Raw genomic sequence first — 15865 nt, 5'->3', positions numbered from 1 at the left:
AGGGGTTAAAAAATGAATAAAAAGCGATCAAAAAGTCTGATCAAAACAAAAATCTTACCGATAAAAACTTCAGATCACGGCGCAAAAAATGAGCCCTCATACCGCCCTGTATATGGAAAAATAAAAAAGTTATAGGGGTCAGAATATGACATTTTTAAACGCATAAATTTTCCTGCATGTAGTTATGATTTTTTCCAGAAGTACGACAAAATCACCTATATAAGTAGGGGATCATTATAATCGTATGGACCTACAGAATAATGATAAGGTGTCATTCTTACCGGAAAATGCACTGCGTAGAAACGGAAGCCCCCAAAAGTTACAAAATGGAATTTTTTCTTCGATTTTTTCGTGAATTTTTGGGTAAAATGACTAACGTCACTGGAAAGTAGAATTGGTGACGCAAAAAATAAGCCATAATATGGATTTTTAGGTGGAAAATTGAAAGGGTTACGATTTTTAAAAGGTAAGGAGGAAAAAACGAAAGTGCAAAAACGGAAAAACCCTTAGTCCTTAAGGGGTTAAAGTGTATTTTCAGTGCGCCTTTCATACTTGTATTCATGTTTAGCTTTACTAGTAGTCTGGACCGTGTTCACATTGAGTCGATAGATGCTTTGTGCCTGTTGCTTCTTTGATTAAAGGGCCACTCCGCCCCGAGACATTACATCCCCTATCCAAAGATGTCATGGTTTTACCTTCCTCTTAGTAATTTCACGTCTTCAAAATTCAGATATTTCGGTCTCCTGCGCAAATCTTTCTCCGTTCTGAAACAAATGTTCTTCTGCTTCATTTCTGAATAACAGACAATTGTTAAGGAGGAAATGAACATCTTAAAGGATTATTTTATATAAACTCCTCGTCGTGTGGCTATAAGGTATTAAAGAGGTATTATGGGCAAAAACATCTTATCCCCTATCCAAAGGGGCTGCGTCTCCAGTTTCGGAAACCTCCGGGTTTCCATGACTGGGGACGTGATGTAATGCCACGCCCCCTCCATTCACGTCTATGGGAGGGGGCGTGACGGCCGTCAAGCCCCCTCCCATAGACATGAATGGAGGGGGCATGGCATTACGTCACGTCTCAAAAAAGGTTTACGAAACGTAGCCCCGTATAGAATGCTGGTGCTGCAGGAAGATTGCGGGGGGTCCCAGCAGCGGGCCCCCCACGATCAGACATCTTATCCCCTATCCTTTGGATGTTTTTGCCCGGAATACCCCTTTAACATTCATAAAAGGAGATTTTTTATGCTTACCGTAAAATCTCTTTCTCGAAGGATCCATTGGGGGGACACAGACCATGGGTGTATGCTGCTGTCACTAGGAAGCTTGACACTATGGCAACAAGAAAAGTCGGCTCCTCCCAGCAGGGTATACCCGCCCACAGGCACCTGAGGTAATCAGTTTTAGTCCCAGAGCAATAGGAGAAGACCGACAGGTCAAGAGAAAACCACAAACTGTCCGAGCAATCAGAAGAAAAGACAACTGAACACTCCCTCGGACAGATAACTGAAATAGGAACACCAGAAAAAAGGGTGGGAGCTGTGTCCCCTAATGGATCCTACGAGAAAGAGATTTTACGGTAAGCATAAAAAAATCTCCTTTTCTCTATCGGCTCCATTGGGGGACACAGACCATGGGACATACCAAAGCCGTCCCTTGGGTGGGTAAGGAATCAGATGGGTGGACGGTTGGACCACCGCCGTCTGCAACATCTTACAGCCCAGAGTAGTATCAACTGATGCGAAGGTATGAATCTGGTAGCACGTTGAGAAAGTGTACAAAGACGACCACGCGGACGCCTTACAGAAATGCAAGGCCGAAGCCACATAGCGGAGGGCCCAGGATGCACCGAAAAACGGGTGGAATGAAACAAACCCCAAAAGGGTGGGATCTTCCCCTTGCAGCGGTAAGCTCCCAAAATGGTTGTCTTGTCCAACGACCACAACTGGTTGTGGAACAAACGCTTCCAGGGATGAGAAGGGGCCGGACAAAAGGACGGTAGGATGATGTTCTCATTGAGATGAAAAAGCCAAAACCATATCAGGTACGAAGGACGGACCTGGATCGAAAACAAAACAACTTGTCCTGGTATACAACCAGGAAGGGAGAACAGCAGGAGAGAGCTGCCAGCTCTGACACCCTCCTAACAGAGGGAAGAGCAATGAGGAACGCCACCTTCCGGGAAAGGAGGCGAAGAGAAAAGTCCCTGCGAGGTTCAAAAGGGGGGCCTTGCAGGGCATCTAAGACCAAGTGCAAGTCCCAAGGGAAAAAAGGGGACTGATAAGGAGGGGCAGCTTGTGCCACTCCCTGAACTAGGTTCGGACATGATAATTGATAATTGAACACCAGAGAACATTGAAAAAGAATGTCCGCCATGGTGGAAAACAGACTGGATGCTTTTGATACTTTGTGGTGCCGGTGGGATGAATATGTGGAGTCCCTGAGAGTGGTCTGAGGCAGTGAACGGACCCCAGCGGATACTTCTCTATTCTCTTTATCTTCCCTACTTATCCGTCCCTTTATCTTCCATACTTACCTGTCCTTTTCTCTATTAACTTTCTACCTCTTACAAACTTTATACCTCCTGTTTTTTTTTTCTTTTTTACATTATTTGACATCTTCTTCATTGCATATTGCCTGGATTATTGACCATAAGCTGAGGTGTAATGGATCCGGAGTCAAGAGATATTATTAATATCCTCTAATAGCACTTCATATTATCCTCGCTTCATTCTTTATTATCTGTTAGATAACGGCTTTTATCTAAGCTTCATGTCTCTGATGTGGGGTCTTCCCCGGATACTCACAGAGCCCACCTAAAATAATCTGGACTTAACAACATCTTTACAGCCGGATCTATGTTATCATATTGTAACCTGGTCTTTTTAATATTTAATGACTCTGTTTATTATTATATGTACTTTTATTTTCTAATTCTCAAATATCTGTTTTAAAGAAAAATTCTTTAATAAAAAAACAGTTATAAAAAAAAAGAAAAAGAATGGAAACGGTCAAACCTTTGACCCCTAAGGGATCTGAAAGCCAACCACGACCGGAGAAAAAGGCTGGAGTTTCACACCAACAGAAATAAGACCGCCAGGTATGGTGGTAAATCTTTGCAGAGGAAGGCTTGTGAGTCCTCAGCATGGTGCGAACACTTTGGGAAGAGAAACCGCGGGTCCTCAGAACCGCTGTCTCAACCGCCACGCCGTCAAAAGCAGAGACGGTAAATAGGGGTGACACAGGAGAGCTGATATAAGAGGTCTGGACGATAGGGAAGGTGCAGAGATAAGTAGTTCAGGAGCCTAACCACGACGACGTACCACGCCCGCCGGGGGAAGTCTTGGCCACGAGAATGGCGGGAACGCCCTCTGCTGTGAGTTTCCTCAGGACCCCGAAAAGAGAGGAAGGGGAGGAAACAGATAAGGTAGGGCAAAGCCCGACCAATAAACAGATAAGGTAGGGCAAAGCCCGACCAAGAGAGAGAAACGCTTGGTTGTGGCATGACGTGCAGAGGTCCACGCCTGGAGCGCCCCAGAGGTTGCAGATCACTGCAAACACCTCCAGATGTAGGGACCACTCACCTTAGCCGGCTGAGGACCGGCTGAAAAAGACCACATCCCAGAGACGCCCGGAATGAAGAGCGCTGAAATGGCCGGAAACCTGAGTTCCGCCCAGAAGGGAATTTCCCAAGAAGCAAGCAAAATAAGGATTGCCCTATGCCCCAACATGTTGAAGGGGAAAAGGGCTTCTCGAGGGACCAAGGCCCCAGACCAGCCGGTCCTTGAAAACACCTCCCCAGCCCAACAGACTGACAGGGAGGGACAGGAAGGAGCACCCCCGAAAAAGCAGGGGGGAAAGGAAGCCACCATAGAAGGGACCGACAAGACTGTCGAGAGAAAGATATTGCGGTCGAGAGACAATGGAGACCTGTCCCAAGAGAATCACCAGTTGAAGAGGTCGGTGATGAAACTGGGCAAATGGCACAGCCTCCACGGCCGCCGCTAACCGACCCATGCAAAAGCAAATTGAAAACTGGAGCAGGGTGCCGAAGTCATCGGACTCTTCATAAGAGAGTCAGCCGATTGGTCGGCAGAGTCAAAGCGGGCAGAGGCCGCGTCGAACTGGAGCCCCAGGACAGCGGTTGGACTTGTCCCGATTGACCATCCAACCGAAGTGAGACAAGGTCTGGAGGTTGATACTAAGACTCTTCAGGATCTGGGCCCTGGCTGGAGCTCTGATCAGGAGGTCGTCCAAGTAAGGAATCACGGAAACAACTGTTGTCCGTCAAAGGGCTATCACAGGCGCCAGGACTTTGGTAAAGGTACGCGGAGAAGTGGTCAGACCGAAATGGAGAGCCACAACAGAAAATGACTGTCCGGAACTGCAAAGCGGAGGTACCGCTGATGACCGGAACAATGAGATGTGGAGGCAGGCATCCTTGATGTCCACCGAGGAACGAAAATTCCCCATGAACCAGGGACGCCAACACCAAATGGAGAGACTCCATTCGGGATGGGAAAGCAGAAGATGCTGGCTGAGATACTCGAGAACCAAGATTGGGCGAACAGAAACGCCCTTCTTGGGGACCACAAAGATGTTGGAATAAACCTCGAAAACATTCCCCTCAAGGAACCGGGACAATTACTCCCTGGATAAAAAAGGAGCTGGATCCTGAATGTGCGTGGTCCAGGCATCCCAGAAGAGTAAGAGGCGACCAACCACCCGAGAAAGGTCGGCGGGTGGGGGAGACCCTTCAGATCAAGGAAGGCCAACGGGTGTCTGATGGGGCCGCAAAACGGACGGAATGGATAGCCAACCTCCGGGAGGGACAAGTCCGGAAGGAGGGAGCCCTCTTCCCGTGAAGGCGCCCGGAAGGACCCTTTGTTGGTACCATTTGGTGGCACCAAAGGTCCGCAGAACCCGAAGGAGGATTTACGACGGAAAGCGGTTCTGTGAGCCTTATCCAGAGGTAATAAAGAACTCTTTCCCGCCCATCGCCTCACTTCCTGAAGGCAGCGTCCACATTCCAGGCTTTAAGCCACATGGAGGGACGGTGGCTACCAGGTAGCTTGAGGCAAAGGCAGCACAGTGGCTACGCATGGAATCAGAACACAGAAAATCTCCAGCTGCGGGGCATCGGAGAGCTAGATTAAATAAATCCTCCAGAGAGATCTTGAAGAATACCCTGGCGGAGATGGGAGACCATACTGAAAGGGCCCTTGACACCAAGGCCGAAGCAAAAGCAGGAAGATCCTACTGTCTTATAAGGCAAAGTTTGCCAAAGTCTCCACCTTCATGTCCCCTGGATCCTTGAAGGCAGCCGCATCAGCCAACGGCCAGGTAGGCGCCTTAGACAGGCGGGAGACTGGCAGATCCACAGTTGGAGAGGGGGTCCACCGAGCAATGAGGTCCTTGGCGAAGGGATACCGCGCTTGAACCTTCTTCGTTTCCTGAAACTTCTTGTCAGGGTGCCTCCAGGCGGATACCAGCAGGGCTTACAATTCAGCGTGAGAGCTGAAGGTCTTGGGTACCGGTCGGACACGAAAAAAGGAGACTTCTGGAGCCACGTCCGAAGTTCCTGGGTCCTTTAGATGGAAGGTGTCTCTTATGGCCAAAACCAATGAGTACACCCCATCAGGCATATCCGTGCGGTCCACATCTCCCAATTCTGTCCCTAAGGCAGCTGCTGTAGGTAGCATTTTTGCCCATTGAGAACTGCGGCTGATGACGAAGAGGGGGCTGTGCTAAACACAAGGGCTTTGTGATTGGCCCTGCAATAACCCCCTATGCGTGCACACAGCGCTGATTGGGGTGCAGTTCGAGCCCTTATGCAGGCTTTGGCGGCCCTGGGTGGGCGGAGCCAACGCGCACTGGGCCGCCAAAGTAATATACAGCCCGGTCCCTAATGGCGAGATACTGTCGGCAGCTGTGCTGCCAAAAACGTAAGTAAGAACATGCGCCGAGCGCCCGTAAAGAAAGATATGCACCGCGGCTTCCTCTTGCGGTAATACTGTGAAACATCACACACCACACGATAAACTGAAACATACATGTGCCTGCTCAGCCTCAGATATAATAAAGAACCCCCAATAAAGGAAAGGAGGGAAATTCCCCATATAGAAGAGTGGGCCAAAAACTGGGGGTCTCCAGATGTTGAAAGTCCTCCCTAAAGAAAACAAGGGGAAAATACTCACCTTAGTAAGAAAAACTTACCTCATGAAGTCTTCCCAATGAAGTCTTCAGCCAGCTTTTGTCACCTGCATCATGCCAGGCTACCATGTGCGAGCGAGGCGAGCAGGGAGGTAGGGGGACCCGGACCCATGAGGTACAACCCCAGGCGCTAAACTTTGGCGAGAGGGGGTTAACAGTACATAAACGCAATGTCTGTGCCCCCTTACTCGCAATGGGGAAACAGTGAGCCGCAGTTCCTGAGTCCCCACCTGAAAACAGGAAAGAAAAAGGAATAAAAAACTAACACATCCCTAACTAGGAAAATAAAAAATATGAGACCTGGTCTGGGGAGAACTCCAGACCATTGTCTAACTCAGGTGCCTGTGGGCGGGTATACCCTGCTGGGAGGAGACGACTTTTCTTGTTACCATAGTGTCAAGCCTCCTAGTGACAGCAGCATACACCCATGGTCTGTGTCCCCCAATGGAGCCGATAGAGAAATAAAGAATACTATAGGTATATATATATATATATATATATATATATATATCTACACATATAGAAAAAACACAAAAAACACGCACAAAAAAAAGCATGCTGCTGTGGCAAATACAAAGTATACACAAAAGAAGGTTGCAGCAGCACAAGGTCAACAGATGGAGGCTCTTAAGATAGTGGATCCTCCAGTCAGAGGCCATATGCCCAGCAGAGGTGAGTGGAGTGTTAGGGTCCCATCCGACAAGAGGCCACCTCCGCGTGGTGGATGGGGGACACGGTTAGATCAAAAAGTGCGCTAAGAGCTTCCATCATTTGGCCCAGAGTGCTGCTGCAACCTTCTTTTGTGTATACTTTGTATTTGCCACAGCAGCGTGCACCCGTGTATTAGGTAGTTGTGCTGGCTATTTTTCTTTTTTGGGGTTTTTGCTGTGCAATTTAGGGGGAGTGGCGCACTCGGTAGCCACGCACCCCTCCCTGTTTCACGGGAGGTTTCCTAAATTGATAGTGGGTCCTGCATGTCACCCAGTCAGAGGCCATATGCCAAGCAGAGGTGAGTGGATTAAAGGGGTACTCCGGTGGAAAACTTTTTTTCTTTTTTTTTAAATCAACTGGTGCCAGAGAGTTAAACAGATTTGGAAATGACTTCTATTAAAAAACTCTTAATTCTTCCAGTACTTATTAGCTGCTGAATACTCCAGAGGAAATTCTTTTCTTTTTGGAACACAGAGCTCTCTGCTAACATCACGAGCACAGTGCTCTCTGCTGACATCTCTGTCCATTTTAGGAACTGTCCAGTGCAGCATATGTTTTCTATGGGGATTTTCTCCTGGACAGTTCTTAAAATGGACAGAGATGTCAGCAGAGAGCACTGTGCTCATGATGTCAGCAGAGAGCTCTGTGTTCCAAAAATAAAAGAATTTCCTCTGTAGTATTCAGCAGCTAACACGTACTGGAAGGATTAATATTTTTTTTTAATAGAAGTCATTTACAAATCTACAATGAAAAGGAGTAGCGTGCACTCACCGCAGGTAAACAGCTGCAGGCCCGAGGTCCAGGATCACCACGGCATAGACGGAGATAGTAAGGGGCGCTCAGAGGCTACGCCGGCTGTTTCGGACGTAGTTTCAGCTGTTTACCCGCGGTGAGTGCACGCTACTCCTTTCCATTGTATTGTTTGATACTTTATCTAGTGTGTGCACCCCGCAGGTGCTGCGTTGTTACTTATCGGGTCCGGAGGCTGCCAGTGTATACCAGCGGTATCGTATATCTGCATGTTTAGCTGCACGGTGTGCTCTCTCCCTTTCTAGTGGCTTAAGGTCATTTACAAATCTGTTTAACTCTCTGGCACCAGTTGATCTTTTGATCGCGGTGCCGCGCGCTATTAACCCTTTAGCCGCGAGCTCAAAGCTGAGCCATGCGGCAAAAAGTGAAAGTAAAAAATGCCGGTTAGCTCAGTGGGCTGTTCGGGATAGCCGTGGCGAAATCACGGCATCCCGAACAGCTTACAGGACAGCAGGAGGGTCCCTACCTGCCTCCTCGCTGTCCGATCACCGAATGACTGCTCAGTGCCTGAGATCCTGAGATGAGCAGTCAAGCGGCAGAATCATCGATCACTGGTTTCTTATGAGAAACCAGTGATCAATGTGAAAGATGTGTGTGCAGTGTTATAGGTCAGTATGGGATAACAATGATCAGTGTTTGCAGTGTTATAGGTCCAGATGGGATAACAATGATCAGTATAAGAGATCAGTGTGTGCAGTGTTATAGCCCCCTATGGGATAACAATGATCAGTCTAAGAGATCAGTGTGTGCAGTGTTATAGGTCCCTATGGGATAACAATGATAAGTATAAGAGATCAGTGTGTGCAGTGTTATAGGTCCCTATGGGATAACAATGATCAGTATAAGAGATCAGTGTGTGCAGTGTTATAGGTCCCTAGGGGATAACAATGATCAGTATAAGAGATCAGTGTGTGCAGTGTTATAGGTCCCTATGGGATAACAATGATCAGTATAAGAGATCAGTGTGTGCAGTGTTATAGGTCCCTATGGGATAACAATGATCAGTATAAGAGATCAGTGTGTGCAGTGTTATAGGTCCCTATGGGATAACAATGATCAGTATAAGAGATCAGTGTGTGTAGTGTTATAGGTCCCTATGGGATAACAATGATCAGTATAAGAGATCAGTGTGTGTAGTGTTATAGGTCCCTATGGGATAACAATGATCAGTATAAGAGATCAGTGTGTGCAGTGTTATAGGTCCCTAGGGGATAACAATGATCAGTATAAGAGATCAGTGTGTGCAGTGTTATAGGTCCCTATGGGATAACAATGATCAGTATAAGAGATCAGTGTGTGCAGTGTTATAGTCTCCTATGGGAGCTATAACACTGCAAAAAAAAAGTGGAAAAAAAAAAAAAGTGAATAAAGATCATTTAACCCCTCCCCTATTTAAAGTTTGAATAACCCCCCTTTTCCCATAAAAAAAAAAAACACAGTGTAAATAAAAAGAAAAATAAACGTATTCATTTTCCTGCATGTAGTTATGATTTTTTCCAGAAGTACGGCCACACCCTGCTTGTGACGTCACGGCCACGCCCCCCTATGACTTGCATTGAGGGGGCGTGGCCGTGACGTCAGAAGCGGGGCGTGACCTTGACGTCATGAGCCTCCGCTCTGCATAGCCAGTAATCCGGCACGGAGCGAAGTTCGCTCCGTGCACCGGATGTCTGGGGTGCCGCAGCCGAGATCGCAGCGGGTCCTTTGGTTAGGGGATAAGAAGTCTATGGGCAGAGTTCCCCTTAAAGATATCAGACATTAATACAGGATGAAGCACTGCGGCCCCTCAGGGGGGCCCACACGAGTCCCAATGGTATTTATCACTACATTATCTGCTCTCGTACCTGAGAAGTTGATCTCAAATCTGTTCTTGCCCTTCATAGATTTAACGGCAGCGTTGGGAAAAGCGAGGTACACGTTTTCTAGGTCTGAAGAAAGTGTGGCGTCGCTCGCTGTTATCACATTCTAAAAGGATCGGAAACAGGGAAAGTATAAATCACCCCCCAATCATATTAGATAGAAAGATCTCAGGGTTCCAGGGGGCCCGGGGGAGGGGCCACATTCTCTGCACCCCCGGAGATGATTGGGTGCCCTGTACTGAACTTACAGAATGGCCGTACGGTGTCCAGGCGCAATTTTCATTCTTCCAGTACCACAGCCACTCGGTGGTCAGGACGTATCCAGGCGGCTTCGTGACGGACGAGACGGTGGAGAGACGACGAACGGGGTGCACGCCGGACCTCATAGTCACAAAGTCAATTGATTGAACGCTGTAAATGACAAGTGGGAGGAGTTACTAGATAATGCTCCACCCCCTAAGACATGCACATGTAATGACCTTGTTGAAAGCCAACACCCAGCATAGAGCGTCGGGTTCAGCGCCAGAGGCTCGTGATGTCACGGCCACGCCCCCTCAATGCAAGTCTATGGGATAGGGCATGACAGCACTGTGATGTCACAAGCCTCCACCCCGCATCGCCAGTCATCCAGTAAGGAGCGAAGTTCGCTTCGTACACCGGATGTCTGAGGTGCCGCGGCCGAGATCCTTTGAATAGGGGATTAAGATGTCTTTGGGCGGAGTACCCCTTTAAGTAACTGTACTGATTGGCTAAGACATTTCTTAGGAGTCATAGCCCCGTCCCTGCAATGCAAGTCTATGGGAGGGGGTGTGACAGCTGTCACACACCCTCCCATAGACTTGCATTGAGGGGGCGGGGCTATGACATCACAAGCTTCCGACTCCATGGTTCCGAACAGTTCCAAACGCTGAGCATCGGAGTACCCCTTTAAATGTCCAGTTTGTATAGATACAATCCCACACACGGTTCTGGATGGCCTTTACCTGTCAACGGATGGGTCGCAGTAGCATTTCTCAATCTCCTCCATATTGGAAATGTCTTCCCAGTTGGTTCCTTCGTAAATCTGCCAGCGGTACGGCAGGTAGTAATGCACGTCCGGGCATTGACCTGAAAATAAATGGAAGCCGCATGTGACCTATCGCTTTACAAACTCAACCAGGTGCTTCCTCCTAATACTTCTTCCCTAGGGGGCGCTCACCTTCTAACTTGCACTGTTTCCATAGGTTACAGAGACAGATTTTTGGGACTTTGTCGGGATCTGCTAAAAAAAAAAAAAAAAAAAAACACGTAAGTACGTACTGAATGAAAATATTCCTTAATCCGCAAGATTAGATGGCGTTTCATGTTGCCTACGTAGTAGTACGTAGGATCGCGTTGCAAAGGGAACAATTACCACACTTAAAGGGGTTATCCAGGAAAAAACGTAATATATCAACTGGCTCCAGATTTGTAAATTAGTTCTATTAAAAAATCTTAATCCTTTCAGTACTTATGAGCTGCTGAAGTTGAGTTGTTCTTTTCTGTCTAAGTGCTCTCTGATGACACCTGTCTCGGGAACTGTCCAGAGTAGAAGCAAATCCCCATAGCAAACCTCTTCTACTCTGTGCAGTTCCCAAGACAAGCAGAGATGTCAGCAGAGAGCACTGTTGCCAGACAGAAAAGAACAACTCAACTTCAGCAGCTGATAATTATTGGAAGGATTAAGATTTTTTTTGTAGAAGTAATTTACAAATCTGTTTAACTTTCTGGAGCCAGTTGATAAAAATTACATTTAAAGGGGTACTCCACCCCTAGACATCTTCCAAAGGATAGGGGATAAGATGTCTGATCGCGGGTGACCCGCCGCTGGGTTGATCTCCCTGCTGCACCGCCGGAGGCTCTTAACGTCATGGCCGTGCCCCTTCAATGCAAGTCTATTGGCCGTCACGCCCCCTCCCATAGACTTGCATTGAGGGGGCGTGGCAATGACATCACGGCGCTGCACCTGACGCTCTAAACTAACGCCTTAGCAAACCGTTACATAGGGTAAAATCTTTATCCTCACCATCCCCGGGGGACGCTCCTGCCTGCGGGGATGGTGAGGATATGAACTTATAAACTAGTCCCCGCCACGCCTGTAAGTAGTCCCCTGGACGGGGAGCTCCTTTCACCTAGTCCCGTGTCTTCGGTAAGCAGCGATGCCCCCTCCACTTGATTGACGGGCCCCGCCTCATAGCTCTGCTCACTGAGCAGAAGGATGACGTGGCCTGTCAATCTAGTGGAGGGGGGGTCGCTGGGACTAGTTTATAAGTTCATATCCTCACCATCCCTGCGGTACTATTTATTGCTTATTTGTTGTTTGATTCTTTATTTTTTGTCTTATTTTTGTTTAGTTGTTGTGTTAGGCTATGTTCATGCAGACAATGGAGCGCCGGCAGAACGCGTCGGCACTAGGACCATTTCATGGACGGCAATGCATCTCCGTGTGGAGTCCGCAGAAAGAACAGACATGTCTATTCTTTCTGCAGATGCCGAAGTTTGAGTTTCCATGCCTGGGCTAGGAGATGAAAGGCCAGCTGGGAAATCTGTGGGGAAAATTCTGGATTTAAAGGGGTACTCCGGCCCCTAGACATCTTTTCCCATAGCCAAAGGATAGGGGATAAGATGTCTGATCGCGGGGGTCCCGCTGTTGTACCCAGCATTCGTCTAGAGCATCGGATGCAATGAAGTCACAGACTCGCCCCCCTCAATGCAAGTCTATGGGAGGGGGCATAACAGCATTCACGCCCCCTCCCATAGACTTGCATTGAGGGAGTGTGGCCGTGACGTCACAAGCCTCCGCCCTGCATTGCCAGTCATCCGGCACAGAGCGAAGTTCTATCCTTAGGGTAACCAATTGAATATTGCATTACATCATTCATCTACAGCTGAGCCAGAATCTAGTCACATGTTGGACTTCTAACCAATGAGTGCTGGAGCCTGTTTCCACTCCACAACAACTTTAGGAGAAGCCCCCAAAGGGGTACCCTAAACGAAGACCCTCCCTATAAAATATCACTTTTATTTGGTGCGATATGAGTTGATACATATATGAGCACTTTGTCATTAATAAATTGTCCACTAGGTGTCAGGACCACACTACTATTTACAACCACAGCTCCAGTCTATCTCCTATGTAACCTGTATAACAACCATTCTGCTTATAAGGAAGGTGCACTATTATAGTATTATAGTAAGGCCCCTCTAGGCTAGCCACCAGTCTTTTTTGATGAAGCTAGGGAACCAGCGAAACGTCAAAGGAACGGGCTAACTGGTAGTTTTAATAAGCCGCTTATCAGTCATACTCCATCCAACCATTAATGGTGCTAACCTAGAGGGGCCGTACTATAATAATGCCCCTTCCTTATAAGCAGAATGGTTGTTATACAGGTTACATAGGAGATAGACTGGAGCTGTGGATTTAAATAGTATTGTGGTCCTGACACATAGTGGACAATTTATTAACTACAAAGTGCTCATATATGTATCAACCCATATCGCACCAAATAAAAGTGAGATTTTAAAGGGATGGTTTTAGTTTAGGGTACCCCTTTGGGGTTTCCCCTAAAGTTGTTGTGAAATTGTTGTTACCCTGGTACCTCTTGGGGCTTTTGTTGGTAATTTGTTTCAACTCCATGCCCACACGCCCTTAATGCAAGTCTATGGGAGGGGGTGTGACGACCGTCACGCCCCCTCCCATAGACTTGCATTAAGGGGGCATGACCGTGACATCACGCCCGCATCGCCAGTCATCCAGTGTTCACTCAATGCACCGGATGTCTGCGGTGCCGCAGCCAAGATTGCAGGGGTCAACAGCGGCGGGACCCCCCGCGATCAGACATCTTATCCCCCTATTCTTTGGATAGGGATAAGATGTCTAGCGGTGGAGTACCCCTTTAATCCTCTTTAGCTGGAGTAACATTACCTGCAGTAACATTATCTGGAGTAGCATTACCTGGAGTAGCATTACCTGGAGTACCATTACCTGGAGTAGCATTAGCTGGAGTAACATTAACTGGAGTACCATTACCTGGAGTAACATTACCTGGAGTATCATTACCTGGAGTATCATTACCTGGAGTATCATTAGCTGGAGTAACATTATCAGGAGTAGCATTAGCTGGAGTAACATTACCTAAATACCATTACCTGGAGTAACATTATCTGGAGTAGCATTACCTGGAGTAACATTACCTGGAGTACCATTACCTGTAGTAGCATAACCTGGAGTAACATAACCTGGACAACCATTACCTATAGTAACATTACCTGCAGTAGCATTACCTGTAGTAACATTACCTGGAGTAACATTACCTGGAGTAACATTACCTGTAGTACCATTACCTGGAGTAACATTACCTGGAGTAGCATTACCTGGAGTAGCATTACCTGTAGTACCATTACCTGGAGTAATATTACCTGGAGTAACATTACCTGGAGTAGCATTACCTGGAGTAGCATTACCTGGAGTAACATTACCTGTAGTACAATTACCTGTAGTACAATTACCTGTAGTAGCATTACCTGTAGTAGCATTACCTGTAGTAATATTACCTGGAGTAACATTACCTGGAGTACCATTACCTGGATTAACATTACCTGGAGTACCATTACCTGGAGTAACATTAGCTGGAGTAACATTACCTGGAGTAGCATTACCTGTAGTAACATTACCTGGAGTAATATTACCTGGATTAACATTAGCTGGAGTAGCATTACCTGTAGTAACATTACCTGTAGTAACATTACCTGGAGTAACATTACCTAGAGTAGCATTACCTGGAGTAACATTCATTACCTGGAGTAGCATTAGCTGGTGTTGCGGTGGTCACCGGTGGAGTAGATGGACCGGTGATAGATGATGACGGTCCGGCTGGGACATCGGGAAGCTTCATTTCTTTTATGGTGTAAATTGTTGGTTTATCATCCAACACTAAAGATGAAGTCCCTGGTAATATGGTTTGGGTGCTGGACCAAGTCCCAGCTCCTTGTGGCTTCAGCATTTCAATAATGAACATTTTTGTCGGTTTTTCATCATCCTTTGCTGTCTTACTTTTCCTCGGCATTGACCGGCCGCCTGATTCCCTATGGGAACTGGATCCTAAAATTAATAAAATACCAACTAATTAAAGGGGTACTCCGGTGAAAAACTATTTTTTTTTCATATCAACCGGCCCAGAAAGTTAAACAGATTTGTAAATGACTTCTATTAAAAAATCTTAATCCTCCCAGTACTTATCAGCTGCTGAAGTTGAGTTGTTCTTTCTGTCTGACCACAGTGCTCTCTGCTGACACCTTTGTCCATGTCAGGAACTGTCCAGAGCAGGAGAGGTTTGCTATGGGGATTTGTTCCTGCTCTGGATAGTTCCTGAGACAGACAGAGGTGTCAGCAAAGAACCACTCAACTTCAGCAGCTGATAAGTACTGGAAGGATTAAGATTTTTTAATAGAAGTAATTTACATATCTGTACAACTTTCTGGAGCCAGTTGATGATTTTCACTGGAGTACCCCTTTAAATATATGAAATGCAGTTCGGTAGGCATTTTCTCTTGGTTTTGCTTATGTGTGACATATTTATTATAGTATCACAGGGGGTTCATGAATTTGTCTCACATAAGCAAAAACCAATAAATGACTTCAGAACACCAATTTGCAGCTTTGAAAAAAATGTGCGATATATATATATATATATATATATATATATATATATATATATGTATTTATTACATTTTTTTTTAACCTATTTTTTCCCCCTAATGTACGAACTCCTTTTTTTTGTTTTTTACTTCTCATTTCAGATCTGTGTATCCTGATGATTACTTTAGATTTGGAGGAGTACAGTGACCAGTTAATGTTAATAAAATGGTTAACAGGGGCTTTTGTGGGAGTGTTTTTTTGGAATAAAAAAAATGTTGAAACATGTTGTGTTTTTATTTTTTATTTTTTTATTTACTTTACATTCTTAGTAGTGGAAGCTGTCTAATAGACGGAATCCATTACTAAGCCAGGGCCACATAAACAGCTAGCGCTAACCCCCAATTATTACCCCGGTACCCAGAGCTGGTACCAACAGGCCCGGTGTGTCAAAAATGGCGCTCCTGGGCCTAGGCGGTAACAGGCTGGCATTATTTAAGCTGGGGAGGGCCAGTAACAATGGTCCTCGCCCACCCTGGTAATGTCAGGCTGTTGCTGCTTGGTTGGTATTTGGCTAAGAATAAAAATTGGGGGAACCCCTATTTTTTTGCACAATTAAT

General features: G+C 46.5%; 1 protein-coding gene across 4 annotated transcripts in view; it reads right to left on the bottom strand.

Moving 5' to 3' along the window:
* Positions 1-15865, bottom strand: part of LOC130267774 (protein mono-ADP-ribosyltransferase PARP12-like) — a 70286-nt gene that overhangs the window by 34291 nt on the left and 20130 nt on the right. For 3 of the 4 annotated variants that reach the window (XM_056517953.1, XM_056517954.1, XM_056517950.1), the window contains 6 exons: positions 14409-14711; positions 10791-10853; positions 10576-10699; positions 9841-10003; positions 9578-9698; positions 696-792 (listed from right to left, as the gene is read on the bottom strand). In XM_056517953.1, the coding sequence (XP_056373928.1) occupies positions 696-792; positions 9578-9698; positions 9841-10003; positions 10576-10699; positions 10791-10853; positions 14409-14711 (871 nt within the window). The remainder of the gene's footprint in view (positions 1-695; positions 793-9577; positions 9699-9840; positions 10004-10575; positions 10700-10790; positions 10854-14408; positions 14712-15865) is intronic. The other variant, XM_056517951.1, reaches the window with a different exon arrangement.

This window comes from Hyla sarda, chromosome 4, assembly GCF_029499605.1.
Source record: "Hyla sarda isolate aHylSar1 chromosome 4, aHylSar1.hap1, whole genome shotgun sequence".
In the NCBI taxonomy this organism is placed as follows: domain Eukaryota; kingdom Metazoa; phylum Chordata; class Amphibia; order Anura; family Hylidae; genus Hyla; species Hyla sarda.
The sequence above is the reverse complement of the archived record's forward strand: the minus strand, read 5'-3'. Positions and strand labels throughout refer to the sequence as shown.